This window comes from Cololabis saira, chromosome 9 (assembly GCF_033807715.1).
Source record: "Cololabis saira isolate AMF1-May2022 chromosome 9, fColSai1.1, whole genome shotgun sequence".
In the NCBI taxonomy this organism is placed as follows: Eukaryota; Metazoa; Chordata; class Actinopteri; order Beloniformes; family Belonidae; genus Cololabis; species Cololabis saira.
In genome coordinates, this window is record NC_084595.1 from 41797953 (window position 1) to 41822802 (window position 24850).

At 44.5% G+C, this 24850-nt stretch overlaps 2 protein-coding genes across 3 annotated transcripts in view; one reads left to right on the forward strand and one right to left on the reverse strand.

Moving 5' to 3' along the window:
• endog (endonuclease G) lies at positions 1-11687 on the forward strand. Of its 2 annotated transcripts, none has more exons than XM_061729606.1 (6): positions 1-222; positions 2872-3080; positions 6544-6685; positions 6863-6972; positions 7059-7140; positions 11318-11687. In XM_061729606.1, the coding sequence occupies exons 1-6, from the start codon at positions 25-27 to the stop codon at positions 11513-11515; spliced, it is 939 nt and encodes a 312-aa protein (XP_061585590.1). In that variant the 5' UTR covers positions 1-24; the 3' UTR covers positions 11516-11687. The 2 variants fall into 2 exon arrangements, with proteins under 2 accessions (XP_061585590.1, XP_061585591.1); XM_061729607.1 differs by having other exon boundaries at positions 2887-3080; positions 11318-11681.
• Positions 10065-24850, reverse strand: part of LOC133450752 (transcription termination factor 1-like) — a 19410-nt gene continuing 4624 nt past the window's right edge. Inside the window, exons 5-10 of the mRNA XM_061729605.1 lie at positions 24604-24728; positions 24347-24533; positions 22441-22533; positions 19663-19728; positions 13627-13712; positions 10065-11993 (exon numbers count right to left, since the gene is read on the reverse strand). Coding sequence (XP_061585589.1) covers positions 11851-11993; positions 13627-13712; positions 19663-19728; positions 22441-22533; positions 24347-24533; positions 24604-24728 — 700 coding nt within the window. The 3' untranslated portion in view covers positions 10065-11850. The remainder of the gene's footprint in view (positions 11994-13626; positions 13713-19662; positions 19729-22440; positions 22534-24346; positions 24534-24603; positions 24729-24850) is intronic.

Below are 24850 nucleotides of genomic sequence, written 5' to 3' on the forward strand. Positions count from 1 at the left end.
CATCGCGCGTCAGCAGCTGCTGTCATGAAGCACTGGTGGCGGACTGGAGCGACCTTGGTCGTGGGAGCGGGACTCGGGGCGTCCCTGACCCGCCTGCTGGGCGCCGGAGGCCGGCAGGAAGACCAGCGGAGCCTCGGTCTGCTGAGCGCGGTGCCGGTCCTGCCGGCCCCGGGTCCGCTGGGGCTGGTCGGGGTTCCGACGCTGCAGGCCTCCGAGATGACGGTGAGTGACGTCATCAAACTGCGGCGCACAACACAAGCGTGAACACGTGGGCTCCACTGATCATGTTTACAAATAACTTATTCTGTGGTTAGTCCATCTTAAGCCTTCTTTAGTTATAGATGGTTGTATTTTTTTAGATAAAAAATGCAATAATTCTATAATAAAACTAGTTTTACTTTGGTGTGTTTCTCTTCACCTTTGAAGAGGAAACATACAGGACTGTCTCAGAAAATTTGAATATTGTAATTTTCTGTAATGCAATTACAAAAACAAAAATGTCATCCATTCTGGATTCATTACAAATCAACTGAAATATTGCAAGCCTGTTATTATTTAATATTGCTGATCATGGTTTACAGCTTAAGAAAACTCAAATATCCTATCTCAAAAAAATAGAATATTCTGGGAATCTTAATTTTAAACTGTAAGCCATAATCAGCAATATTAAAATAATAAAAGGCTTGCAATATTTCAGTTGATTTGTAATGAATCTAGAATGGATGACATTTTTGTTTTTTTAATTGCATTACAGAAAATAAAGAACTTTATCACAATATTCTAATTTTCTGAGACAGTCCTGTATGTTTCAATATTATATTATATTATATATAATATTATTATATTAGTTTTTTAATTAAGATGAGAACCAGTTACCTCTCCTTTCCACTTTCACCTAAGGCTAAAGAAGTTCATTTTAAAATAATTAATGAGGTCTATCCATGTAATGATTTTTCTTTTTACATAAAAAGGTTTAATTTAGATTTGAATATTTGTACTTTTTGTAACACAGACATCGAAACCTTAGAGCATCATTTTTTCTCTTGTAGCCTAACTAGGACCTTTTGGGAAGCTTTCCAATACTGGATAACCTATAATGATCAAACCATTCCTATTCTTACATTTGAAAGTATTACATTTGGATTACAAGTGGAGGACAAAAAAAATAGACTTTGGAATCAATAATTGAATTATATTGGCTACATTTTTTATTCATAAATGTTGCTTTTTGAAAATTAGTCCAATCTTTATTGCAGTACAAAAAATATTTAAAATCTTGCATGATTCAAAAAGCCCAGCATCTTCAGAAGTATCTTTGTACCCTAATTCCTGACTGATCGCTTGCGTTTTTTTGTTGTTTTTTTTCCTTTATTTTTCGCTCGGTATCTTCTTTATTTTGTTTTACTCATTGATCGCTTAGTATTCTTTGATGCAAATGGTCCTCTGGAATGTATAATGTGCCTTGTTTTTTTTGTAAAATCAATAAAGAGGTTAAAAAAAAATTATGGCAAGCCGTTTTAATATTTAACAGCTAGACTGGATATGTGTTGCAGATATCTGCAATTCAATTCTTCCTAGTCAAAAAGAGCATTTCAGATATCTACAATTACATTCTTCCTATCCACAATTGTCATTTCAGATAACGTCATTCTGTCCAGGAAAAATTACGTCACTTTTGCCCGTCATGTGTGTGGGGTTTCTAATTACAGATATCAACAATTCAGTTGCAGATATCTGCAATGTGAATTAAGGATATCTGCAACTGAATTACGACTAGCTGTAATTCCAGTTTCAGATATCTACAATCTAATTCTGACCAGTCATAATTACAGTTCAAGATATCTTTAATTCCCCTCAATTCAAGATATCTACATCGTCCTTTTTGGATATCTTAAATTAAGTTTTGACTAGTCAGAACCAAGTTGTAGATATCTTGAACTGGAATTATGACTAGTCAAAATGATGTTGTAGATATCTCAAACTGGAATTACGGATAGTCATAATTTAATTGTAGATTATCTATAATCAAGTTATTTATATCTTGAAATGAATTTTAAATTAGAGAAATCTCAAATTGGAGATATCTTTAACTTCCATTCTGCCTAGTCAAAATGTAATTACAGATATCTTGAATTAATTCAATTCAATTTTATTTATATAGCGTCTAATACAACAGATGTTGTCTCTAGACGCTTTCCAGAGATCCAGAACATGAACATGAACATAAACATAAACATAAACCCCCGAGCAGTTATTACATAAACAATGGCAGGTAAAACCTCCCCTAGTGGGAGAAAAGCCTTAAGCCAAACAGTGGCAAGGAAAACCTCCCCTTTAGGAGGGAAGAAACCTTGAGCAGGACCAGACTCATAAGGGGGGACCCTCCTGCCGAAGGCCAGACTGGGGGAGTCAGGGACGTCGACAGCACAGCAGGCAGGTGGAAGCAGCAGCGGGATGACCAGAGGTGGGGGGCGGGGGGGTGCAGGCAGGCGGAAGCAGCAACAGCAGACATCCACGTAGGCAGGTGGAAGAAGCAATTAGAGTTTTGACTAGTCAAAGTGACATTATAGATATCTTGAATGACAATTCTGACTGGTCACAATGTAATTACAACTAGTCAAAATGCAGTTGTAGATATCTGCATTGTTAATTCTGGACAGTCAAACATAGCCATTAAATGTTAAAACGGCTTGCCATACACTGATCATTTCTCACACATTTGAACATTCACAGCAAAACCAAACCACATATAACGTACCTGTCCATGTGTAATTAAAGTAGGTAGTGTGTGGAGTCACGTGGGGATGTTACCACAGCAGTGATTGGGTGATCCTCGGGTGATCCTCGGGTCCACCTGTGGTCTACCTGTAGTCTGCCGTTGTCCAGGTGAGCGCGGGCGGCTCAGGGGCGGTGATGAAGTACGGATTCCCCTCGATGGCCAACATCAAGACCAGGGAGTCCTACGTGACCTCGTATGACCCCCGGACACGCACTGCATCGTGGGTCATAGAGAGACTGAGCCCGGCCTCCCTGACAGGCTCCTCTGACAGGAAGTTCAGCGAGTTCAAAGAGGATGACAGGTGAGATGATACAGGTGAGAGGAAGTGCTGTGACTCCTGAGTTCGTTAACATAAGTTCCTTTATTTATCCCACAATGTGCTCCTTCACACGGCTGCGGTGGTGCACACAAGTACACACACATGGAAGGGTGGGCGGTGGGGTCGTGCACATGTAGAGTCTGGCAGCACAGGGGAGGACGGACCTGCGATACCTCGCTGGAACAGCGTGGGTGGAGAAACCTCACTGGTGATGCTTTCCACTAGCACCTACTCAGCCCGACTCCACTCGGTTTGGTTCTTTTCCACTAGGGGTCTAATGGCACTTTTGCACTAGGACTTACTGAGCCCGACTCGGCTCGTCACGGCTCCACCCGTTTGTCCCCGTTTGTTTTTCCACAGCCAGGGGAGAAGTGGGCAGGTTGGGGTGAAGCTGCTGTGACGTACTCGATTTTTAATTATCTCGTCAGCCACCAGGTTTATGAACATCTGCACCTCAGAGTTGGATCACCAAACAGACGTTTGTGCTTTATAATAAAATCGCCGCGGGTCGCTCTCGCGCTGACTCCCGGTTCCTGATTCAAACGTTTGACGTCCCCACCCACCGACCAATCGATGGCGAGGAGGGTGGTGACGTCAGAAATAGTCCTGGCTCAGCCCGGATAGAACCTCGCTCGAATGGTTACAGAAAAAGTATCGGCTTGGAGCGGCTCTACCCGTCTCAGCCCCTAGTGCAAAAGCGCAAAACGGGGCCGTGGCGGGTAGAACCGAGGAGAAGCGGGACCAGTGCAAAAGGGCCATATCGTGCAGAGTAGATACTTTTTCTGTAACTATTCTGCCGAGGTTCTAAGCGGCTGAGTCGGCTGTATCTGACATCATCACACTACAGGCCAACGATTGGTTGGGGGGTTGGAGTCAGACGTCTGAGTCAGGAGGAGGAAACCAGAGAAAGAGACTCTGACGGATACTTGTTAATTTTATTCAACAGGCAATAAAGAATAAAGCAGAAGTCTGTTTCATGATCCAACTCTGAGGGTCAGAGATGTTCATAAACCTGGTGCTGAGGAGAGAATTAAAAAGGGATCTAGACGGTGATAAGGAATGACCAGATCCACCAGGAGCTCTGTCTCTTCATAGCTGCTCACGGCTCCAGCTGACTTTTCAGCAGCGCAGACAAACTAACAAAAATTAGAAAGCGTCGCTGCTTGAAGCTTCTCTCACTCATTTTTTAACTTGGTATCAAACACAAGCCACAGATCCAGCAGCACATCTATCATCTCCTCCAGGTTCTACATCTTTAGTGTTGTTGTCTTCTTCGTTTAGATCAGAGGTTTTCAACTGGTTTTGTCCCAGGAACCACCATTATAACCAAGAAGCAACTTGGGGACCAACTGCTTTTGGGGATGTTTTTATTTTGCACCTTGCTTTTAAATAAGAATATGGGCCTATATAGGCTATTTATTAGCATCAGTGTATATTTTTATTTGCACCTTTTGCTATAAAAAAAAAAAAACAAATAACAGTCAATGAAAAATTAACAATAGGAAGCCAAGAGGGCTTATAATATTACAAATTTCACTCTCACTCATTTGACATAATTTGGATGGGTAAATTATTCACAAAAAAAATTGAGTCTAAATAAATATATATTTTTTAAATTATTGTTTTCCATTTACAATTTCACGGACCGCCTGCAATACCGCCACGGACCACCAGTTGACAATCCCTGGTTTAGTCACACAATCAAATACGTCACAGCAGCTTCACTCCAACCTCCTACTTCTGCTCCAGGTGCTGAATTGTTATGGAAAAGAAACCAGGCCGAGTTGAGTCGAGCTGAATAGGTGCTGGTGGAAAAGCGCCGCTACAGTCTCATGTGGTGGGGCATCGTCCTCCTGTCACCCACCAAAGAACAAGGCTGATGCGACTGCAGAGTCTCCTCTGGCCCTTCTGGTGTAGTCGGTCCAGTCCAGGTTGTTCAGGTGAACACCCTGGTACCTGTAAAAGTCCCTATCTCACTGTGGGTTCTCTGGGTGTTCACCAGTGAGGAGGCCTGTGCGGGCCAAAGTCCTGGAGGAGGTTCTGTTGGCACCAGGCCGCAAAGTTCAGGTTCACTTCTCCGTACTCCTTTCTGTCTCCATTGTTGACGAGACACCCGAGAAGCTCTGCAGGTGACAGTTTGGTGTGTGCGTGTGTTCTGCTCCGAATCCCTTGAACTTTATTATCTTTTTACACCGGTTAGCTGCCAGGACCGCCCCACCACAGTTCACCAATAAAGCCTGATTTAAGGTTCTGCGTTAAACCAACGCAGAGCCTACGCCGTTGCCGTGATGCCGTCGTGAACCCTTCGGACTTCTCCGTCACTCCATTTCTCCGAGGTGCAATACCCCCCAGAGTGCTAGTTGATACTTTGTTTAGCTTCCGTCTTTTTCTGGTCACAGTGAAAACAAAACCCCCCAAAAAATAATCACGAAGAAAAGAGCGCTGAAAGTTCACTACTGCTTCACGAACCAGAACCGGAAATGCGTTGCTACTAAGCAAACTGATCACAGCCCTCTTGGTCTGCGTTGGGTCTGCGTCGCCTTGGGATGTTACGTAGGCTACGGAGAGAATCCCGCATAGCTGCGTACCCTACGGCGTAGGCTCTGCGTTGATTTAACGCAGAACCATAAATCAGCCTTAAGTCTACATCAAGACCACCTCTCAGTGTGGTTGTTATGGCAACTAAATCACACCAGATGGAATGAACTGAACCAAGACTGAGGCCACGTTTACACATATTAACGTTTACACATATTAATACACGTATTTACAAAACTGATATTTCCCCCTCTACGTTTTGAAAAATACCATCATTTCCACGAACCTGCATAAATATCTGTTAAGGTGCTATGAGCAGCCAAACCTACAGGGGCAGTGTAACGAGAAGATAAAGTCATGCTAGCCAATCAGAATCCTGGAAAAAAACATCAACAAATGACACGAGTAACTTCCAGTTACTTCCAAGATGAACGAGAGTCTTTCGTTTGGAGTGACAGAGAAGTGGAGTTACTTTTAAGTGTGACTTTAGAATATAAAACAGGTAAAATACAAGAAAATATTGACGGTGGCCAAACACATTGTAAACACAGGTCGCACTCATGATGCTGGTGACGTTTCTGTGGCATAATGGGACAGTCTGAAGCCTAAATGTCTGTTTCTCTCTGTTTACAAGCAAACGTGAAGACGGAGTTTTTACAAATCTCCACTTTGGCCGGAGTTTTCAGAAATGATCGTTTTGGGGGGGGTTGAGCTTCGTTTTCGTGTAAACGAACGGCCAAAACGCAAGAAAACACCACCGTTTTTGCTACATGTAAACGGGGCCTGAAAACGAAAACGAAGTTTGTTAAAAGCAGATTAAAGCCTTTGTGTGTGAGAGGTACCAGAGGTACCAGAGCCACAGGTGACGGGCAAGTTTTAACCAGTTTGACCTGTTTTGTGTGCACAGCGTTCACATGTTCCACAGAGCCACCAATGGCGACTACAGAGGGAGTGGCTTTGACAGAGGTCACCTGGCGGCTGCAGCCAATCACAAATGGAGTCAGAAAGCCATGGACGACACCTTTTACCTCAGCAACGTGGCCCCACAGGTGAGAAGCAGCTCACACCTGTGTCTGTGAAAATGTAACCCGTCAGTCCCTGGTGGTGACGATGTACCCTGTCCCTGGGTTTGTTCAGATTTGTCCTCAAAATTGAGATCCCGCATACAGGTGAATGTGATTGGGCGCCTGGCTCCATCAACTCACCTGTGTCATGTGTTTCTGCAGAACCCTCACCTGAACCAGAACACCTGGAACAACTTGGAGAAGCTCTGCCGCTCTCTGACCAAGCGCTACCTGAATGTCTATGTGTGCACGGGTCCCCTATACCTGCCCAGGTAACCCCAGACCCTCCTGCGTGAGTGCAGAGTGGTGACGTGGGGCATCATGAGGGATGACACCGTGTGGGATGTTTGTGTTTCAGGCAGGAAGCCGACGGGAAACTCTACGTCCGGTACCAGGTCATTGGAAAAAACCACGTGGCCGTACCGACACACTTCTTCAAGGTGAGTCACACCTGATGACCCTTTCACTGATGCCTGTCAACCAGTTTATGATTCAGGTTTAACAGATCGGGACTTGACTGAGGTTTCATCTAAAAAGAAAGGTTTTCTATTCAACCGTTGGCTTTACAGATTCATATTTTTTTTTTAAAGACACTGTGGGGCTCCACGGGGCTCAACTCTCGGCCCACTTCTCTAACATGGTGCAGCCTGGCCCAGTTTTAAAGAATCAGTACATTTCATATGCCAGCAAGTCTTGACAGTTGGATCCAGAAGTATTTGGAAAATTACAGTTATTGTAAGGGCCAATCCCAATGTTCACCCTACTTTCTACCACTAGCTCTCACTCACTACCACTTCACCCTAAAAATAGGTAGCGCCCTTGTAATGTTCCCTAGGGATTGGGACACCACTTGCTACGTCACTGCGTGGTTTACGTTCGGGTACGTAAGCGACTGCGTAGTCACGTTTGCACATACGTCACACCATATCAGGAAGCCCAGAGATAAAAGCTGTTTTAATTTCAGCTGTAGCGCTGTTAATATGCCACTTTATTAAGTTTTAATATTTTTTCAGGTGTAAAAGTAACCGTTAAGATCCCCAACCTGGGCTCAGTTTATCCAAATAACGCCTGTTAAGAAATTTGATCTGATGTTTTCGGGGATGAGAAGAGCCGCCGGCTCGGGAGCAGATCGACGCAGAGCCTACGGCGTAGGGAACCCGTTGGTGTAACGTGGAACCATAAATCAGCCTTTATCCTGGCAAAATCTGAAGATATAACGCAACAACGAGTAAGCGAGTGATTATGTACATTCACTGAGTGAATATTATGAAAGTAAAATATATATTTCTCGCTAGAAATGTAATCAAAACGCATTTTTATGCAGAAACTAACTCAAAATATTGATTTTATTCACTAAAAATGACAAACGTCCGCCATGTTTTTTTGTTTGATTCAGTCTGCAAATGATGACGTAAAGCATTCTGGGAAATTTTTCAGGCCCTCGGTCGGCGAGTCAGTATCTCAAATCCCTCGCTGTGAAGGGCTAGATTCATACACACTAGCCCTCGATATGCAAACTATCCCTACATGCAAAGAGGAATTGGGACTAGGGCGGAACGATTTTTGAAAATAATCTTAATTGCGATTTGTTTTCCTCAATATTGCGATTGCGATTTAATATGCGATTATTTTTTTCAAGGTCCTGTTCTCATGTATTTTTCAACTACACAAGCAATAAATCAATCTGTTTTATAATAAACAATGACAGATTTATTTAAAGCACAGATTACAATAATAAATAAAACAAATCTGTGGCTTTACCTCTTTAACACGTCTACACACGTCTGTACACACGAGTGTTATGGGTCGTTCTCTCTGAACCCAATCGCACGACACCAAACCAGGTTAAACTTTAGCCAAAACGAGGCGTAGTTTAATAGAAAAACACAGAAAAACTCCCACAGGGAACAGAAAACCTTCCTCACAGGGAACTCAGAACTTCTTCATAAATAACTCAAAAATCACAGAGAGAAAAAAAACCACAAGCAAACTAACAAACAAACCAACAAAGCTCACAGAGTTAACAAAACGAACCACCAATGAACAACTCGCAGCCTTGCTGTTTAACGTCTCCTCCTGATGAGCTGACGAGCTGCAGGTGGTTTAAGGCTTATTTATGGTTCCGCGTTACACCAACGCAGAGCCTACGCCGTAGGGTACGCGGTATGCGCACCGTATGGCGCGCGTCGCCGCGTAACCTACGGCGTAATCTACGGCGTAGGCTCTGCGTCGATTTAACGCGGAACCATAAATCAGCCTTCACAGCGCGACTCCTCTGTCCCGCGCGCAGCTCCTCGCCACGCTGACTCCGCGGTCATATATTTAATAAATTTATAAAGCCCATATATTTATAAAGCCCCACCTGGCCGAGCCCTAACACTGAGGCGGACACGCGGCACTGCACTTTTTTTCGCTGCCGGCAACGTGACCAGATCACGTGACTGGTCAAATCGCAGCGATTAGAAAATCTTTATTTAGGGGTAGGGCTGAAAAGTAGGACTAGGGGGGGATTGGGACTGGCCCTAATTCTTGTCTTTCCACATCACCACAATTAGATTTGAAATGAAACAATCAGGTTCTGATTTTGGCAGCTGTGTGACTGGAGCTACCAGCACAAGTCCAAGGACATGTGAATGGAGGTCCTCATTAGACTGAAGAACAACATGAATCTGTAAGAGAGAATCTGGTCGTCAAGTGTCTGGTTCACTCTTCCAAAGAAGGGAGTGAGGTCAACGTCTAAAGACAAGACTGACTACAGATGATACCAGAATGGGTTCCTTCTCTGAGCAGAAGTAAAATAAAAGGTAACCGTATCAAATGAGACTTAACTGATGGATGGAGCTTCACAAAGCAGATGGAGGAGGACCCTGAACACGGTGAGAAAACTGAAGACCTTCTGCACACAAAGAACTGGAACATTCCTAAATGGCCAAGTCAGCATTCTGACCTGAACACATCCATCCATCAACTACATGTTCTTATTCAGGGTCTCTGGAATCTGCTGGAGTCTGTCCACCTCTTCAGGTGAAAGGCAGGAGTTCATCAGGACAGGTGACCTATCCATCACAAGATGACAGTCAACCAACCACTTGCTCTCACTCCTATGGAGAACTACGGATTAGAGGGCTGCATTGGGATTGGGTCCCGCTGGAACAAATGCAAATCTTGCGGGAGCGGGCGGCTAAAATCACTGCGGGATCGGGATGTAGTCTAGCGACAAGGTGGAAATCAATGACGAGGAAAAGAACCTCAAACAAGGTCTTTACAAAACAAAGACAAAGCAAGTCAGATATTTGGGAAAACTGCGTTCAATGTCTGTGGAGCATCTTGGAAGAGACGAGGGATTGGAACCTCAAGTGATTCATTAAATGAATGTTTCATTCGTTAACTTTGTTCATTTTATGTTACTAGTGTTATTTGAGCCACTCACAGCTACTCTCGTTGCTATAACCTCAATCCCATAATTGATGTGCGGAAGGAGAAATATCTTGTGTGATGATGACAATGATGGATTTGCATCTAACTTTTGGTCAGGTGCCTATGAACTGTCAATCATCCATCAAGCTCCACAATGATCATGTTAACATTAAATCAGATAGATTTGTCCAGGACATTTCTCTTGCCAGACGGGAGAAGACACTAAATCAATACATCTCTATTATTGTGTGGGCATGAACTCTGAGTTTTGCGGATGCGGGCGGGATTGGATATAAACACTGCGGGAGCGGGATGAAGAAAACAGTCGTGCAGGGCTCTACTACGGATCACCAGACACCCTGTTATACTTGTTTTTGGGCTGTGGGAGGAAGCTGGAGTACCTGGAGAACATGTTCTGGCGGCAGGTCCTCCATCACCAAGAGGAAGATGACGGTGGATTGTAATTCACCAGGATAAAATCGGGTAAAACCATGGGCTGTAAAAGGTTAAACATTTAACATCCCAAATCCAGAAGGAGAGCCAGGAGCTCAAGATGGACTTCAAACATTACTGATTTGAAGGATGTTTTTCCAACCATTAAAAATCATGGTTATATTTACAGTTCTGTCCCTTTTAGTGTGGAAATTACAGAAGAGTATTAGGGCCAGGCAGGAGAAAAATAAAAATATTTTAGAGGAAGATTTTTTTTTTCCCATTATGCACCTTGAGAAAAATGTCGAGATTAATGTTGAAGTATAATTTCGAGAAAAAAGTCAAAATTTTGTGAATAAAGTTTTGATTGATGATTTGAAACACATATCACACATATGCAGTTGCATAACTTCAGAAACGTACCCTTAACGTTACTCCAAGGATGTAAGTTAGTTAGTTAGTTACAGCTGCTGCTGCAGAGCTGTCAGTCGCTCTCCTAACTGGATTTGATGGGCCAGAAGAGACATTTAGACTTTATTCACAAAATTGTATTTCAACTTTATTCTCGACATTTCGACTTTTTTCTCAAAGTGCACAATAAAAAAAAATCTTCCCCTCTCAAATATCTTTTCTCCTGCATGGCCTCAATATTTTTCCGTAGGAAATGGAGCACCGTTGTTAAATATAAGTTTGCAGCTCAGTGGTTCAACATTTCTTGTTTCTAGCGTATTCTTCTGGGTACTGAGTTTCCCTGTCCCCTCTCCTCAGGTGCTCATCCTGGAGCAGGCGGAGGGCAGAGGGGTGGAGCTCCGGTCCTACGTTTTACCCAATCAACCCGTCGATGACAAGGTTCCTCTGGAAAACTTCTTGGTTCCCATAGAAACCATCGAGCGAGCATCAGGGCTCCTGTTCGTCCCCAACATCATGAGGAGGACGAGCAACCTCAGTGCCATCACTAACAAATGAACTACACCTCCCACAATCCCCTGCTGCCAGACTACAGTCGTCATGTACTAATAAAAATGTATGTACTTTAACCTCATTAAATGATCTCAGGAACCTCAGTTTGGTGTTAAATTGTTGGGCATACCATTGGTGATTGATCTGACCAATACTTCTGATGGGTTCAGATGGAAGGAAGAAGTCGTAGATTATGTAAAAGTCAATTATTTTAGTTAGAAAATAAAAATCAGCAGATCAACACATGAGGATCTTAACAATAAAAGCTGGTGTAGATGAATTCCCTGTCAGGATGACCACAAGTCTTTCATTAAGAGTTTTTGGATGGACTGGGGGTCACATCAGAGCTCGTCCTCTGGTCCAAAGATGTCAGACAGCTGGTACCGATCCACCACATCGTCTTGGTGCTCCTCTCCCCCTGCGCACAGTTTCAGTTCGTCTTCCAGAACAGGAACCACCTTGTCCTTCAGGAAGTTGATGATCTCTGAGGACAAAGAAAGCATGTTAGGATGGCGCTACATCCGGCGTCCACGCCGACACGCCGGCCGGTGGAGTATTGGGTGATACTCCTGAATCCCAGCCGCGTCATCAGGGGTTAGAGAAGATGCTGAGCTGGTCCAGTGGTTCTCAATCCCGGGCTTGGAGTAGCCCTGCTGTGCATGTTTTAGACGCTACTCTGCTTCAGCACACCGTGGTGACGAGCTAATAGAGCTGGGGATCGATTCAAATGTCAAGAATCGATTTGATTCCGATTCTTAAGATTCAGAATCGATTATCACCATTTGATTCGATCCGATATTGATTTGGGTTAAGCTGGGCAGACACTGTGCGATATTTTAAATCGTTTGATTCAGCCCCATCTCAAACTGCACGACTAGATCGCTGAGTTCAAAAGTTCGCAGCCCACGATTTATGGTCTCACACTGTACGACCTGATGCTCTGATGAGACCCGTCTGCTCACACTATACGATCATAATCCTCACGTCTGCTCACACTATACGATCATAATCCTCACGTCTGCTCACACTATACGATCATAATCCTCACGTCTGCTCACACTATACGATCATAATCCTCACGTCTGCTCACACTATACGTTCATAATCCTCACGTCTGCTCACACTATACGTTCATAATCCTCACGTCTGCTCACACTATACGATCATAATCCTCACGTCTGCTCACACTATACGATCATAATCCTCACGTCTGCTCACACTATACGATCATAATCCTCACGTCGGATTTCTGTTACTGGAACTGCAACGTCAAAAAGAAGTGGAAGAGGAGGAACCACGAAGTGGGAGACCCCAAAGATGCTCAGCAAAAACAAACGCGCTGCCTTAAGCCTGAATTATGGTTCCTCGTTAAATCAACGCCGTACCCTACGCCGTGGGCTCTGCGTTGGTGTAACGCAGTAGTAGTAGCAGCAGTAGTACTAGTAGTAGTAGTAGTAGCAGCAGTAGTAGCAGTAGTAGTAGCAGCAGTGGTAGTAGCAGTACTAGTAGTAGCAGCAGTAGTGGTAATATTAGTAGCGGTAGCGGTAGCAGGAGTAGTAGTAGTAGTGGTAGCAGTAGCAGCAGTAGTGGTAGTAATAGTAGTAGCAGTAGTGGTAATAGTAGTAGCAGTAGCGGTAATAGTAGTAGCAGTAGCGGTAATAGTAGTAGCAGTAAGAGTAGTAGCAGTAGTAGTAGTAGCAGTAGTAGTAGTAGCAGTAGTAGCAGCAGTGGTAGTAATAGTAGTAGCAGTAGTGGTAATAGTAGTAGCAGTAAGAGTAGTAGCAGTAGTAGCAATAGTAGTAGTAATAGTAGTAGCAGTAATAGTAGTAGTAGTAGCAGTAGTAGTAGCATTAGTATTTGTCTGACCAGCACCTGTCCATGCTGTACCCTCCTACGCTTTAGATAAAAACGTCTGCTAAATGACAATGTTACTAGTAATTAATGTAATTTGTAAGAAAATGTGACAATGTTCAAATGAGCATAATTTAATACAAGCTTTGGTGTTTTTTACAACACCTTTCTGGTACTCCAGTAGCATTTCTAAGGAAACGCCAGACATCTTCCTCCACTTTCTTACCATTTTTTACCCAGATTTGTATGAGAGGCCCAGCACTCACCTCCGTAGGATAATTTGGTGAAGTTAGGAACTCTGGACACTTTCAATCGCTGGAACATTTTCTGAACGCACACAGGAGTCACATTACTGCAAACAGATCAGAACGATAGTCAGAAACTAAATTACAGTCTGGACGGCAAAACACCAGTTTTAACTACAGAACTACAGTCTGAACTATTAAACTAAAGTATAAACAACAAAATTACAGTTTGAACTTCATAATACTCTAAACTACAGAACAGTCTGAACAGCAAAACTAAGAGTGCTTCACAAGGTCATCATAAATAGTAGACGAACAAAGAATGTTAATGTCTCCTGGATTGGCGTTACCGTGGCCCCAACCTGGAGCCAGACCAGGGGCTGGGGCTCAAAGGCATGCGCCTGGTGGCCAGGTTTTTGCCCACGGGACCCGGCCAAGCTCATCTCCAAAATGGCGACGTGGGCCCGCCTTCCAATAGGCGCACCAACGACAGGTAGGTCAATGAGGGACTGGTGCAATCTGGTTTGGGTGGCAGGATGCCTCGACAACTCAATACCTGGACCAAAACTCTGGCAATGAGGACATGGAATCTCACTTAATTCGAGGAAAGGAGCCAGAACTTGTGCAGGAGGTCCAGAGGAACCAGTTAGTTAGTTGGGGTCACCTCCACACATAGCTTGGGCTCTGGAACCAGCTCCTTGAAGGGGGCTGGACCCTCCACTACTCTGGAGTTGCCCAGGGTGAGTGGCGGTGAGCTGGTGTGGGCTTGTTTACAGTTGCCTAGCTCAGCTGCGTGTGTGTTGGAGTTCACCCCGGTGAATGAGAGGGTCGCTTCCTTGCGCCTTCGGGTCGGGGAAAGGTCTCATGCTGTTGTTAGTACCTACGGGCCGAACAGCAGTAGAGAGTACTCAGCATTCTTGAATTCCCTGGGAAGGGGCACTTTATGGCGCTTTTCCACTAGTACCTACTCAGCCCGACTCGCCTCGGTACGGCTTGTCACGCATCGTCCCGGCTCCACCCGCTTTGTCCTCGTTTGTTTTTCCACAGCCAGGTGATAAGTGGGCGAGTTGGGGTGAAGCTGCTGTGACGTACTCTATTCCGCAACCCCTGTGTTCATGTCGGCGCTGATCAGAAATCAGCTGGAGCCGCTGAGAGTAAAACAGAGCTCCTGTGGATCTGATCGTTCCTTATCGCCCATCTAGATCCCTTTTTTAATTCTCTCGTCAGCCACCAGGTTTATGAACATCTGCACCTCAGAGTTGGATCACCAAACAGACGTTTGCGCTTTATAATAAAATCGCAGCGAACCGCGAGTCGCTCTCGCGCTGACTCCCGCTTCCTGATTCAAACGTCTGATGGCCCCGCCCCCCGACCAATCAGAGGCGTGGAGGGTGATGACGTCAGATCCAGGGCCGACTCAGCCGCTTAGAACTTCGGCAAAATAGATACAGAAAAAAGTACCTGCTTGACACGGCTCCACCCGCCTCGGCCCGTAGTGGAAAAGCGCAAGACTGGGGCGTGGCGGGTAGAAGCGAGCTGAGCAGGTACTAGTGGAAAAGGGCCATTATAGTGCTCTGACTGGGGACTCCATTGTTCTACTGGGGGACTTCAACGCTCACATGGGCAATGACAGTGATACCTGGAGGGCCTTGATTGGAAGGAACTTTGTTGTTGTTTTTATCAGAGTATGTCTTGGACACTCGGGTAAAGAGAGGGGCTGAACTGTCATCTCAGAATCAGAATCATCTTTATTGGCCAGGTTTGAACATTGTCCAACAAGGAATTTGACTCCGGTAATTTCGCTCTTTGGTATTAAAAATAAACCATAAACAATAAACAAATGTGGTATTTCTATGTACAGTATAAACATTTTAAGGTGCAGCAGTTTGAGGTAGTGAGGACAGTTCTGAATAAAAAGAATAAGTATAACCTATTTACAATTTTAACAGACAAATTATACAAAAAATAAAAAAAAAATTATACAAAAGTGAGAGGTGCAGCAGACTGAGGCAGATTTGATTATTAAAGAGGGTGCTGGATGATTTTTATTGCACATGTTTGGTTACTCTGAGACTGTTATTTGTGGGAGTTCATCAGAGCAACCGCTTGCGGGAAGAAACTGTCCCTGTGTCTTGAAGTTCTGGCGTACAGAGCTCTGTAGCGCCGTCCAGAGGGGAGGAGTTGGAACAGTCTGTGTCCTGGGTGTGAGGGGTCTGCAGAGATGCTACCTGCCCGTTTCCTGGTCCTGGACCGGTACAGGTCCTGGATAGATGGGAGGTTAGTCCCAACTATCCTCTCTGTAGACCTGATTGTCCGTTGCAGTCTGTGCCTATCCAGTTTGGTGGCTGATCCAAACCAGACAGTGATGGAAGAGCAGAGAACAGACTGGATGATGGCAGTGTAAAATGTGATCAGCAGCTGCTGTGGCAGGTTAAGCTTCTTGAGCTGCCGCAGGAAGTACAACCTCTGCTGAGCTTCTTCCTGACAGAGTTGATGTGGGTGGACCACTTCAGGTCCTGGGAGATGGTGGATCCCAGGAACCTGAAGGAGTCTGTGGAGGAGACAGTGCTGTTGAGGATGGTGAGGGGGGGGAGTGGCGGTGGGTTTTTTCTGAAGTCCAATGTCATCTCCACAGTCTTGAGCGGGTTCAGCTCCAGGTGGTTCACCACCTGGTGGTGAGTTGGGTGTGCTGGCGGAGGAGGAGGCTGGCCAGACCCAAACGGATTGTGAGGGTCTGTTGGGAACGTCTGGCTGAGCCCTCTTTCAGGGAAGTCTTCAACTCTCATCTCCAAGAAAACTTGACAGATTCCGAGGGATTATAGGGACATTGAGTCCGAGTGGACCAATGTTCTCTGCCTCCATTGTCGACGCAGCAGCTCGAAGTTGTTGGACACCAAGTCTCTGGCGCCTGTCATGGCAGCAACCCCTGAACCCGGTGGTGGACACCGGAAGTAATACATGCTGTCATGCTGAAGAACGTGTTGGCCTGTGTGAGTCCTGATGCAGTTAACTGGTACCAGCAGACCAAACCCAGTTCTAGGAGGGGTTCGGTGAAGCCATGGAAGAGGACCATTGGTCGGCCTCGAAGACTTTCTGGCAAACTGCCCAGCGCCTCAAAAAGGGGGAACCAGTATACTGCCAACACTCTTTACAGTGTGGGTGGGAAGCTGTTAATCTCGACTGAGGACATTGTCGGATGGTGGAAGGAATACTTCCAGGATCTCCTCAATCCCACTGACATTCTGGGGACTCTTAGGTGTACTCCAGGGGTAGGCAATTCCGGTCCTCGAGGGCCGGTGTCCTGCATGTTTTAGATGTTTCCCTGCTTTAACACACCTGATTCTAATTAATCATCGTCATCAGCTTGTCATCCAGGGCTGCACAACTCTGTTAATGACACAGGTACTTTTATCACGGTGTGCTGAAGCAGGGTAGCATCTAAAACATGCAGGACACCGGCCCTCGAGGACCGGAATTGCCTACCCCTGGTGTACTCCTTCAACACCCAAGCCAAAGTCACTGAGGTAGTTTGTAAGCTTGATGGTTGAACCTTGGATTTAGAAGGAACAATGCGGTTCTCGTCCTGGTCGTGAAACACTATAGCCTAAACTACAAAACCACAGTACAAACTACAAAAGTACAGTCTGGGTTTCATTCTGAACTACATAAGTGCAATGTAAACTACAGATCTAATGTCTAGGGGTGTAACAATATATCGTGCCACGAAATTTCGCGATACAAAAACGTCACGAAACGTGTCGTGGAGGTGACAAACTGTATCGCGATATTGAGTTATTAATATTAATCTATTGTGTTGACTGGTAACGTGCATCCAACCACGCGTGCCGACCGCACCTTGACCCGCGGACCAAAATCTTACTCCACTCTACACCGTTTTGGTCCCGATCACGGGACTCTTGCAGGGTTTTGAGCTCTGAACTTTTACTTATGTAAGGTTGGTGTAGAGTTAAGCCTTACCTTATTAAATTAAACCTTTTTGGGGTCGTGAGTAGGATAAACACGGGGACAACTTCTGCTGAGTTCCAGTGTACTTTAAAGGGGACCTATTATGAAAAACACGTTTTTTCTTGTTTTAACATATATAAAGTGGTCTCCCCTCACCCTGCCAGCACAGGGGAGACAAAATACCATGAATTTCTGCAAGCTCTCTGACCCCCGCCGGACAGAGTCCCCCCAGTGTTTTTTTTGAGCCGATTAAATTCCATAGGTTCAGCCTCCGCTGCTGAAACCACGCCCACAACCAGCTCTCTCCGCTGCTGGAGCGGTGCTTCCTTCAGCCAGTCGGACGCGGCGCCGCGGTGGAGCGGATCCGGGTTAAATCATCCAGGTTCCCGGGTCGTTTGGGAGCTGGGTCCTTGGGGGTGCGTCCCAGGTCGGACCAGCTTCACCCTCCGAGATTTCCAGCCAAATCCGTCGGTTTGATCACCGGTAACAGGCGATGCGCCCCGGAGCCAATCTGTGCGCCCGCCGTGGGGTTGCGGCGCCTGTCGCGCAGCATCCGCCGGGCAGATCCGGCTGACATTCCGCTGGTCGGTCCCCGGGAGTCCCTGCTACCAGTCCAGGCCGGTTCCTGCGGTCCCGGCCGGTCGGAACCGGTCAGATTTCCCGGTTAAAGCCGTGGTGATGCGCGCTGCTCCAGCCTACTTCCTGGATCCCAAAGCGGGGTTTCCGACTAAATTGTCCAGGTTCTCAGCCGCTTTGGGAGCAGGGATTTCTGGGGTACGTCCCAGGCTGGACCAGCTTCACCCTCCGAGATTTTCAGAGAAATCTGTCGGTTTGATCACCGGTAACGGGCGATGCGCCCCGGAGCCACGCCGGGCGCCCGGCGTGGCTCCGGGGCAGTGTTCAGCATCCGCCGGGCAGATCCGGCTGAAATAGTGCATAAATGTTATTTATATAAAACTCATATTTTATTTTTTTAACAATAAAGTTTCCATTTGTGAAAATTCAGTGTTGTGAAAATTTACAGGCTCGGGCTGCTCTGGCGGAGCGAGGTTTATTCTCCTCCCCTGCTACACGTCATTCAGGGAGCCAATCAGCGCAGAGCCTCATTATCATACCCCCCCTTCCCTTAGAATGGAGCACAGAAAAAGGGGTTAGAAGCGGTAAAACTAGTGACAGGGCCCACAGGCTGGATTTCTGATTTATGTAGAAAAAACAAGCTTTAGATTGTTTTTAAGACATTCAAGGCCTGTTTATAAAATATAAAATATACATTAAATGCCATAATAGGTCACCTTTAATGTCCCTCAACAGTGTAGGATTTTAGAACATCAACACAGCACCTAGTGCCGTACTGTGGCGTATCACTCCGCCCAATTTAAAACAAACTAATCACTACAGATAAACTGACTAGTGTCATTATAGTCCCTGATTTACATCAGAATATAAAGAATATATTTATAAAATAATGAACCCTGAATTACCAAAATAACCTTCTTAACAAAAATAAATCTCCTCTTACACTTATAAGGTGAGCATGAATCAATCTTTTTTATGATGTAAAATTGTATGTATTTATTTACTTTTATTTATTTAATTTTAGTTGTTAAATTTCTAGAAAAGAAAAAAGTCAAATCATACATGAGAGAAACTATTCAGTTTGTGGCCAAATATTTGTACTTATATGAAACTGAAGATGCAAAATGCAAACCTGACATTTACTTTTAGTTCAGTTTGTGGAAAATGGTTGGCCTGGCTTTCTCTTTAAAACTTAAACAGTTATAAAGCATTACAAACTGTAACAATAGGGCAAATGCAGAGCATTGTTTTGTATTTTGTGTCTTTCAAATAAAAGACAGTTTTTTCCAGTCATATGTTCCTCATTCAAGGTTGTTAAAAAAATACTGCTATAATATCGTATCGTTATCGTGACCTCAATATCGTGTATCGTACCATAAGATTAGTGTATCGTTACACCCCTACTAATGTCTGACCTGCAAAATTACAGTGTAAACGATGGAATCAAAGTCAGAACTACAGAACTACATTCTGCCCTATAGTAGGGAGGTAGTGAAGTTTGAGCATCTTTCTCACCCAACAGCCTCAGCGACGGAGTTCCACTTGATGTCTGCGATATCCTCCACGGAACTCTCGTGCAATCTGAAACATACACAGAGCTCTGCGGTCAGTATTCATGTGAAGGGTTACCACCAGAATCTGAAACTAATCCAGGCCCGATGTTGATCAACTATACATCTTGTGTGTGGAGCCTGAAGCATGCAACAAACCGAGAGGTCAGATTCAGATCATAGTCCTCGTTCTGGGGCCTCATGTACAAAGAGTGCAGCGCACGTGCCTACGCCGCTTTCTATGTTCACGAATGACGCACGAACGCTGAACATAAACATTCACAAACCCGTATGAGCACAATAAACCCACAACTTTTCACAGAACGTAACACAAAGCAAGGAACGTTACCCACAACGCAGTGCGGTCAACGATTTAAGCTGTTTTCTTTTACAGCTTAAATTGGAGGAAATGGGGAAAAAAAAACACCATCCTTGTTAGGATGAGCGGTTTTCCATGGATATTTATCCTCATCATCATATTCAAATTGATCTACTTGAGGGAGGAGTGTCATTACCCGATGTGAGTCGCTACCCGATTTGAGTCACACATGCGCAGTCGCGTCATGGATGTATTATATAACTGGATACAGGATTGAAAATGGCCGCCCATTCATTTCAATGGAGTTTGCTCACCCAGCGCATCCGCCGAAAAAATTTCTGACTTCCTGGTTTACTTCCTGGTACACGGGCCCATAGAGCATGCGCAGTTGAGTCACCTCCCATGATGCTCTGGGGCCTCCCATCATGCCCCGGGGCAATGTGAACGAGCGCTGCGCGCTCTGGACAAGCGCTGCGCGCTCATGAGTCCTTCAGACCGGTAATGATAGATGTACACAATGAAATTAGGGATTTATAGGGCAAATCAACCGATGCTGTTCTCAAAGTCATGGTTATAGACTATACATGGTTCATTTGTGTGTTTTTTTTTAATTAAAGATAAAACGAGTCATTTTTATTTAAGATGAGACACCCCAGGTTAATAGGCTAAAATAGGGTAAAAATGTAAATAGCAGGTATCACCATGAAACTTCCCAAGTTTATTACTTACATTAAGACAAATATTTTTTGTATTACAAGTTTTGTCAAGTATTATGTTTAAATATGTCAAATATTATGTTTAAATGTGGTTAATTTGTGGAGTTTTATTTTTTTGAGTAAGGATAAAACGAGTCATCTTTATAAAAACAAACAAACAAAAAAACACATGGGATTCCCCACAATAACACAAGCTGTCATATGCTATTTTTCTATATACCTTTGGGTAAATCTTTTTGTCTATTAATGATCGTGCAGTCCGAATGTTAGGCGTAATTAACTTTGCATTTTCTCTGATTCTTTTACAGCTTCTGGGCTCACATTAAGTGTTATTCCTGCCTGATATCTTATGTTCACAAACCATACACCGTTGGCTACAACGGAAATGTTTAAGTACAAGAATGACAAACCATTATTATTCTTGCTATTAAACATTTCCGTCTGTGATCCCCCTGGTCAGGGCGTTTAGACCGAGTGTGACCTGAGCGTCCCACCTGAGCTCTGTGCCATAGCGCGCAGCTCCTCAGAAAAAAAATTAAGAGACCACAAAAACACACCTTTGAGCCGTGTTTTCCACTTTTCTGAGTGATTATTCCGCCGAACGGCTTAGATTCAGCCATGCTCGTTCCCGAGACACACACGACCGCGCTTTGCGAGTGCACGGCACAGCCGTGACGTCACGCCCAGAAAGAGACTTTTCTTTGACTTTTCTGGCCGTTATAAAACATTTTTGACGGATATAAAGTCCATGACTTAAAAATATAGAATACAAAGATTAGTAATTGCTGGTGATTACAGCTGGAGGTTCCTGTGAACAGTTTTAGAGGCTTCTCTTTTACTATTGCGGTCTATGGGAAAAAAGCTTTCTGGGCCCCATGGGATTTCTTGTTGCAGTACCGCGGCTGGACACTGGAAAAAATCGGCGTGGCTTCTGAGCACGAGACTGGGGGAGTGAGTCGCGTCCAACATCGTCGGCCATCTTGGAAAGCAACATACGGCAACACCACTTGGACAAACTACAGTTACGTCGCCAGACTTGATAGACAAGATCTAAACACACACTTGTTTTGATATACACACTACTCACAATAAGTTAGGGATATTATTATTTACATGATTGCTTTTCCTATTTGTACTGAATTTTAATGAAATAAGTAAAAGTTCCCTTTGATATTACTAATGATGAATGAGAAGAAACACCATTTTCATTAGTTTAATATTACCCAAAAAATTTTGACAATAAAAATAGTATCTCACAATATCCCTAACTTATTGTGAGTAGTATGTATGTGTGTATATATATATATATATATATATATATATATATATATATATATATATATATATATATATATATAGTGTGTGTGTTTAGATATGATCATATATATAGAGAGATGCATAGATATGTTCATATTTTCATAAAGTGGCGCATGTGCGGTAGCGACTCACATCGGGTAATGACAGTTTGTCCAAGTGGGGTTGCCGTATGTTGCTTTCCAAGATGGCCGATGATGTTGGACGCGAATGCGCATGTGTGACTCAAATCGGGTAGCGACTCACATCGGGTAATGACAAGGAGACAGAGAGCGACAGGAGGAGATTCCTGTTGAAATCCAAGCTTCTTTGTACATGAGGCCCCTGGCCTCCTGACGGTGAACAGATGTGTCTAGATCTGACATGTGACTGCAGGCGGGTCATGATATCTTACTTGTTGATGAGGAGGATTTTGGCCTGGAAGCATCCAGGTTTATTTCGAAACCTCCTGCCAGAAGAAGAAAGTCTGTTCTTCAGGATGGAGAACCTGGAACAGAGAACAAGAACATTGCTTTGTGGTTCTTCTGCTGCTTCAGCTCCCGCCAGGATCCTACGCCAGGTTCTGTTCCGGTGACCCTATCCACTTCTTGTGAAGTTTGGTCTTTCATGAACTCAAAGGGCGCTTTTCCACTAGTTTTGCTAGTTTTCAGCCCGACTCGACTCGCCATGGCGCCTTTCCACTAGGGGTCTAACGTGGAGTCAGACGTCTGAGTCAGGAGGTGGAAATCAGTGAAAGAGCCACTCGCAGCTTCTTGTTCATTTTATTCGACAGACAACAGCACCATAAAACTCTGTTTCATGATCCAACTCTGAGGTGCAGATGTTCATAAACCTGGTGCTGAGGAGAGAATTAAAAAGGGATCTAGACGGTGATAAGGAACGACCAGATCTACCAGGAGCTCTGTCTCTTCATAGCTGCTCACGGCTCCAGCTGACTTTTCAGCAGCACAGAGACAAACTAACAAAAAAAAGCGTTGCCGCTTGAAGCTTCTCTCACTCTCATTTTTTAACTTGATATCGAACACAAGCCACAGATCCAGCAGCACATCTATCATCTCCTCCAGGTTCTACATCTTTAGTGTTGTCTTCTTAGTTTAGATCACACAATCAAATACGTCACAGCAGCTTCACTCCAACCTCCTACTTCTGCTCCAGGTGCTGAATTGTTAAAGGGAACCCTGGCTATTAAGACATGTAGGTCTTAAAAGATAACTTTTTTGTAGGTGCGCCGTCACCTTAATGTTTTTAGCTGCATTTTCATCTGTGTTTCTGTTGCGCCGCCACCTGTTTAGTTGTGTTTTCATCTGTTTCTGATGCGCTGACACCATAATGTTTATGTTTGCATCTGTGTTTCTGGTGCGCATAATAATGTCACCATATCTGTAGTGCACCATGCGCACTTTATCCAATTTGTCACTGCAAAGTTTTGTTCGAGGAAAAAAGATCTTTGAAATACTTATTGAACACTGAATAGCCAACCAACCTATCCTCTCCCTAATGGATAGTGGAATATTCAGGCCGAGTGAGAGCCTGAAATTAGCCGGATAGAGCAGTGGACGGACTGTTTCTGTGCCTACTATGAAATTGAATCCTGGCGGCGCCACCTGTCCTAATGATTTATAAAGCCTAGGACAGCGGTGGATGCTAATAATCTCCAAAATGATTGATATTGGAATACGTTTTATCACACAATAGCTTAAAGTGAACAGCTGCTGACAAAAACATGAGCTCTTGACAGCAAACGCTCTCCTCCTCTGTTTGCATTGAGTTGCTGCACAGACACCAGGGATTTTGTCCCACTCTCGCCTCATCCCGTCTTTTTTGGTCTTCATTTGGCTCGTTTTGAGATATGTTTTCAGTGTTGTCCTTTTCCTTGACCTTGTGCTCGGGTTCAAATTGAAATGGCTGAACAGGTGACATGTTTAGCGTCTGGATTATCTCGTTGAACAGTCACAACAGTGTACGGGGGCCAGCAGGTGCCACCGACTGACGTCACTACCCAGAATGCATTGCGGTGTAAACAACAATGGCGACCTACGAGTTAAATTATATTTTCAAATTTTATAAAAACGAAGACATCAAAAAGGTTTTTTATATCACATTGTTATAATTGATACCAACATTTATCTTTTAAGACCTACATGTCTTAATAGCCAGGGTTCCCTTTAAGGAAAAGAAACCAGGCCGAGTTGAGTCGATCCGATCTGAGTTGAGTAGAGCTGAGTAGGTACTAGTGTAAAAGCGCCAAAAGTCAAATGGTTCAAAAGGAAATGATAATAAATAACAGTAATTACACCCACCATTTGAGGCGACACTGGGTCCAGGACCTTGTCTGGACCTTTTCGCTGATCTCCTTCCAGGGCAGGTTGTTGAACAGCTGGTCTTTGGTCAGAGCAGAGCCGGGCTGCAGCAGGCTCTGCAGGTGCTCCCTGACAGCCCGCTTCAGCTGGGACTCCTCGTCCGAGTTCCACGGGCCGCGGCCTGAGACTGGACATAAGACACGGGTCAGAAATGGACGTTGGCTCCGGACACAGGCCACTCAAAGATCAGCTCTTACCGGTGGTGGCAAAGCGTTTCTGCAGGGCGTAGACGCTCCGGTCCATCTTCTCTGAAATCGCTTTCCAGTTATTACCGTGGAGGGTCTGTAATTTCACCAGACTTGCCACCTCACCCTTTGAGAACCTTAATAGAAACAACCAGATTACTAGGCCTGTGTTGAAAAGATCGATTTTCCGATTCTAAATCGATTCTCATATTAATTCCTAAAAATCGATTCATATATATAAAGATCATTTTTTTCCCCC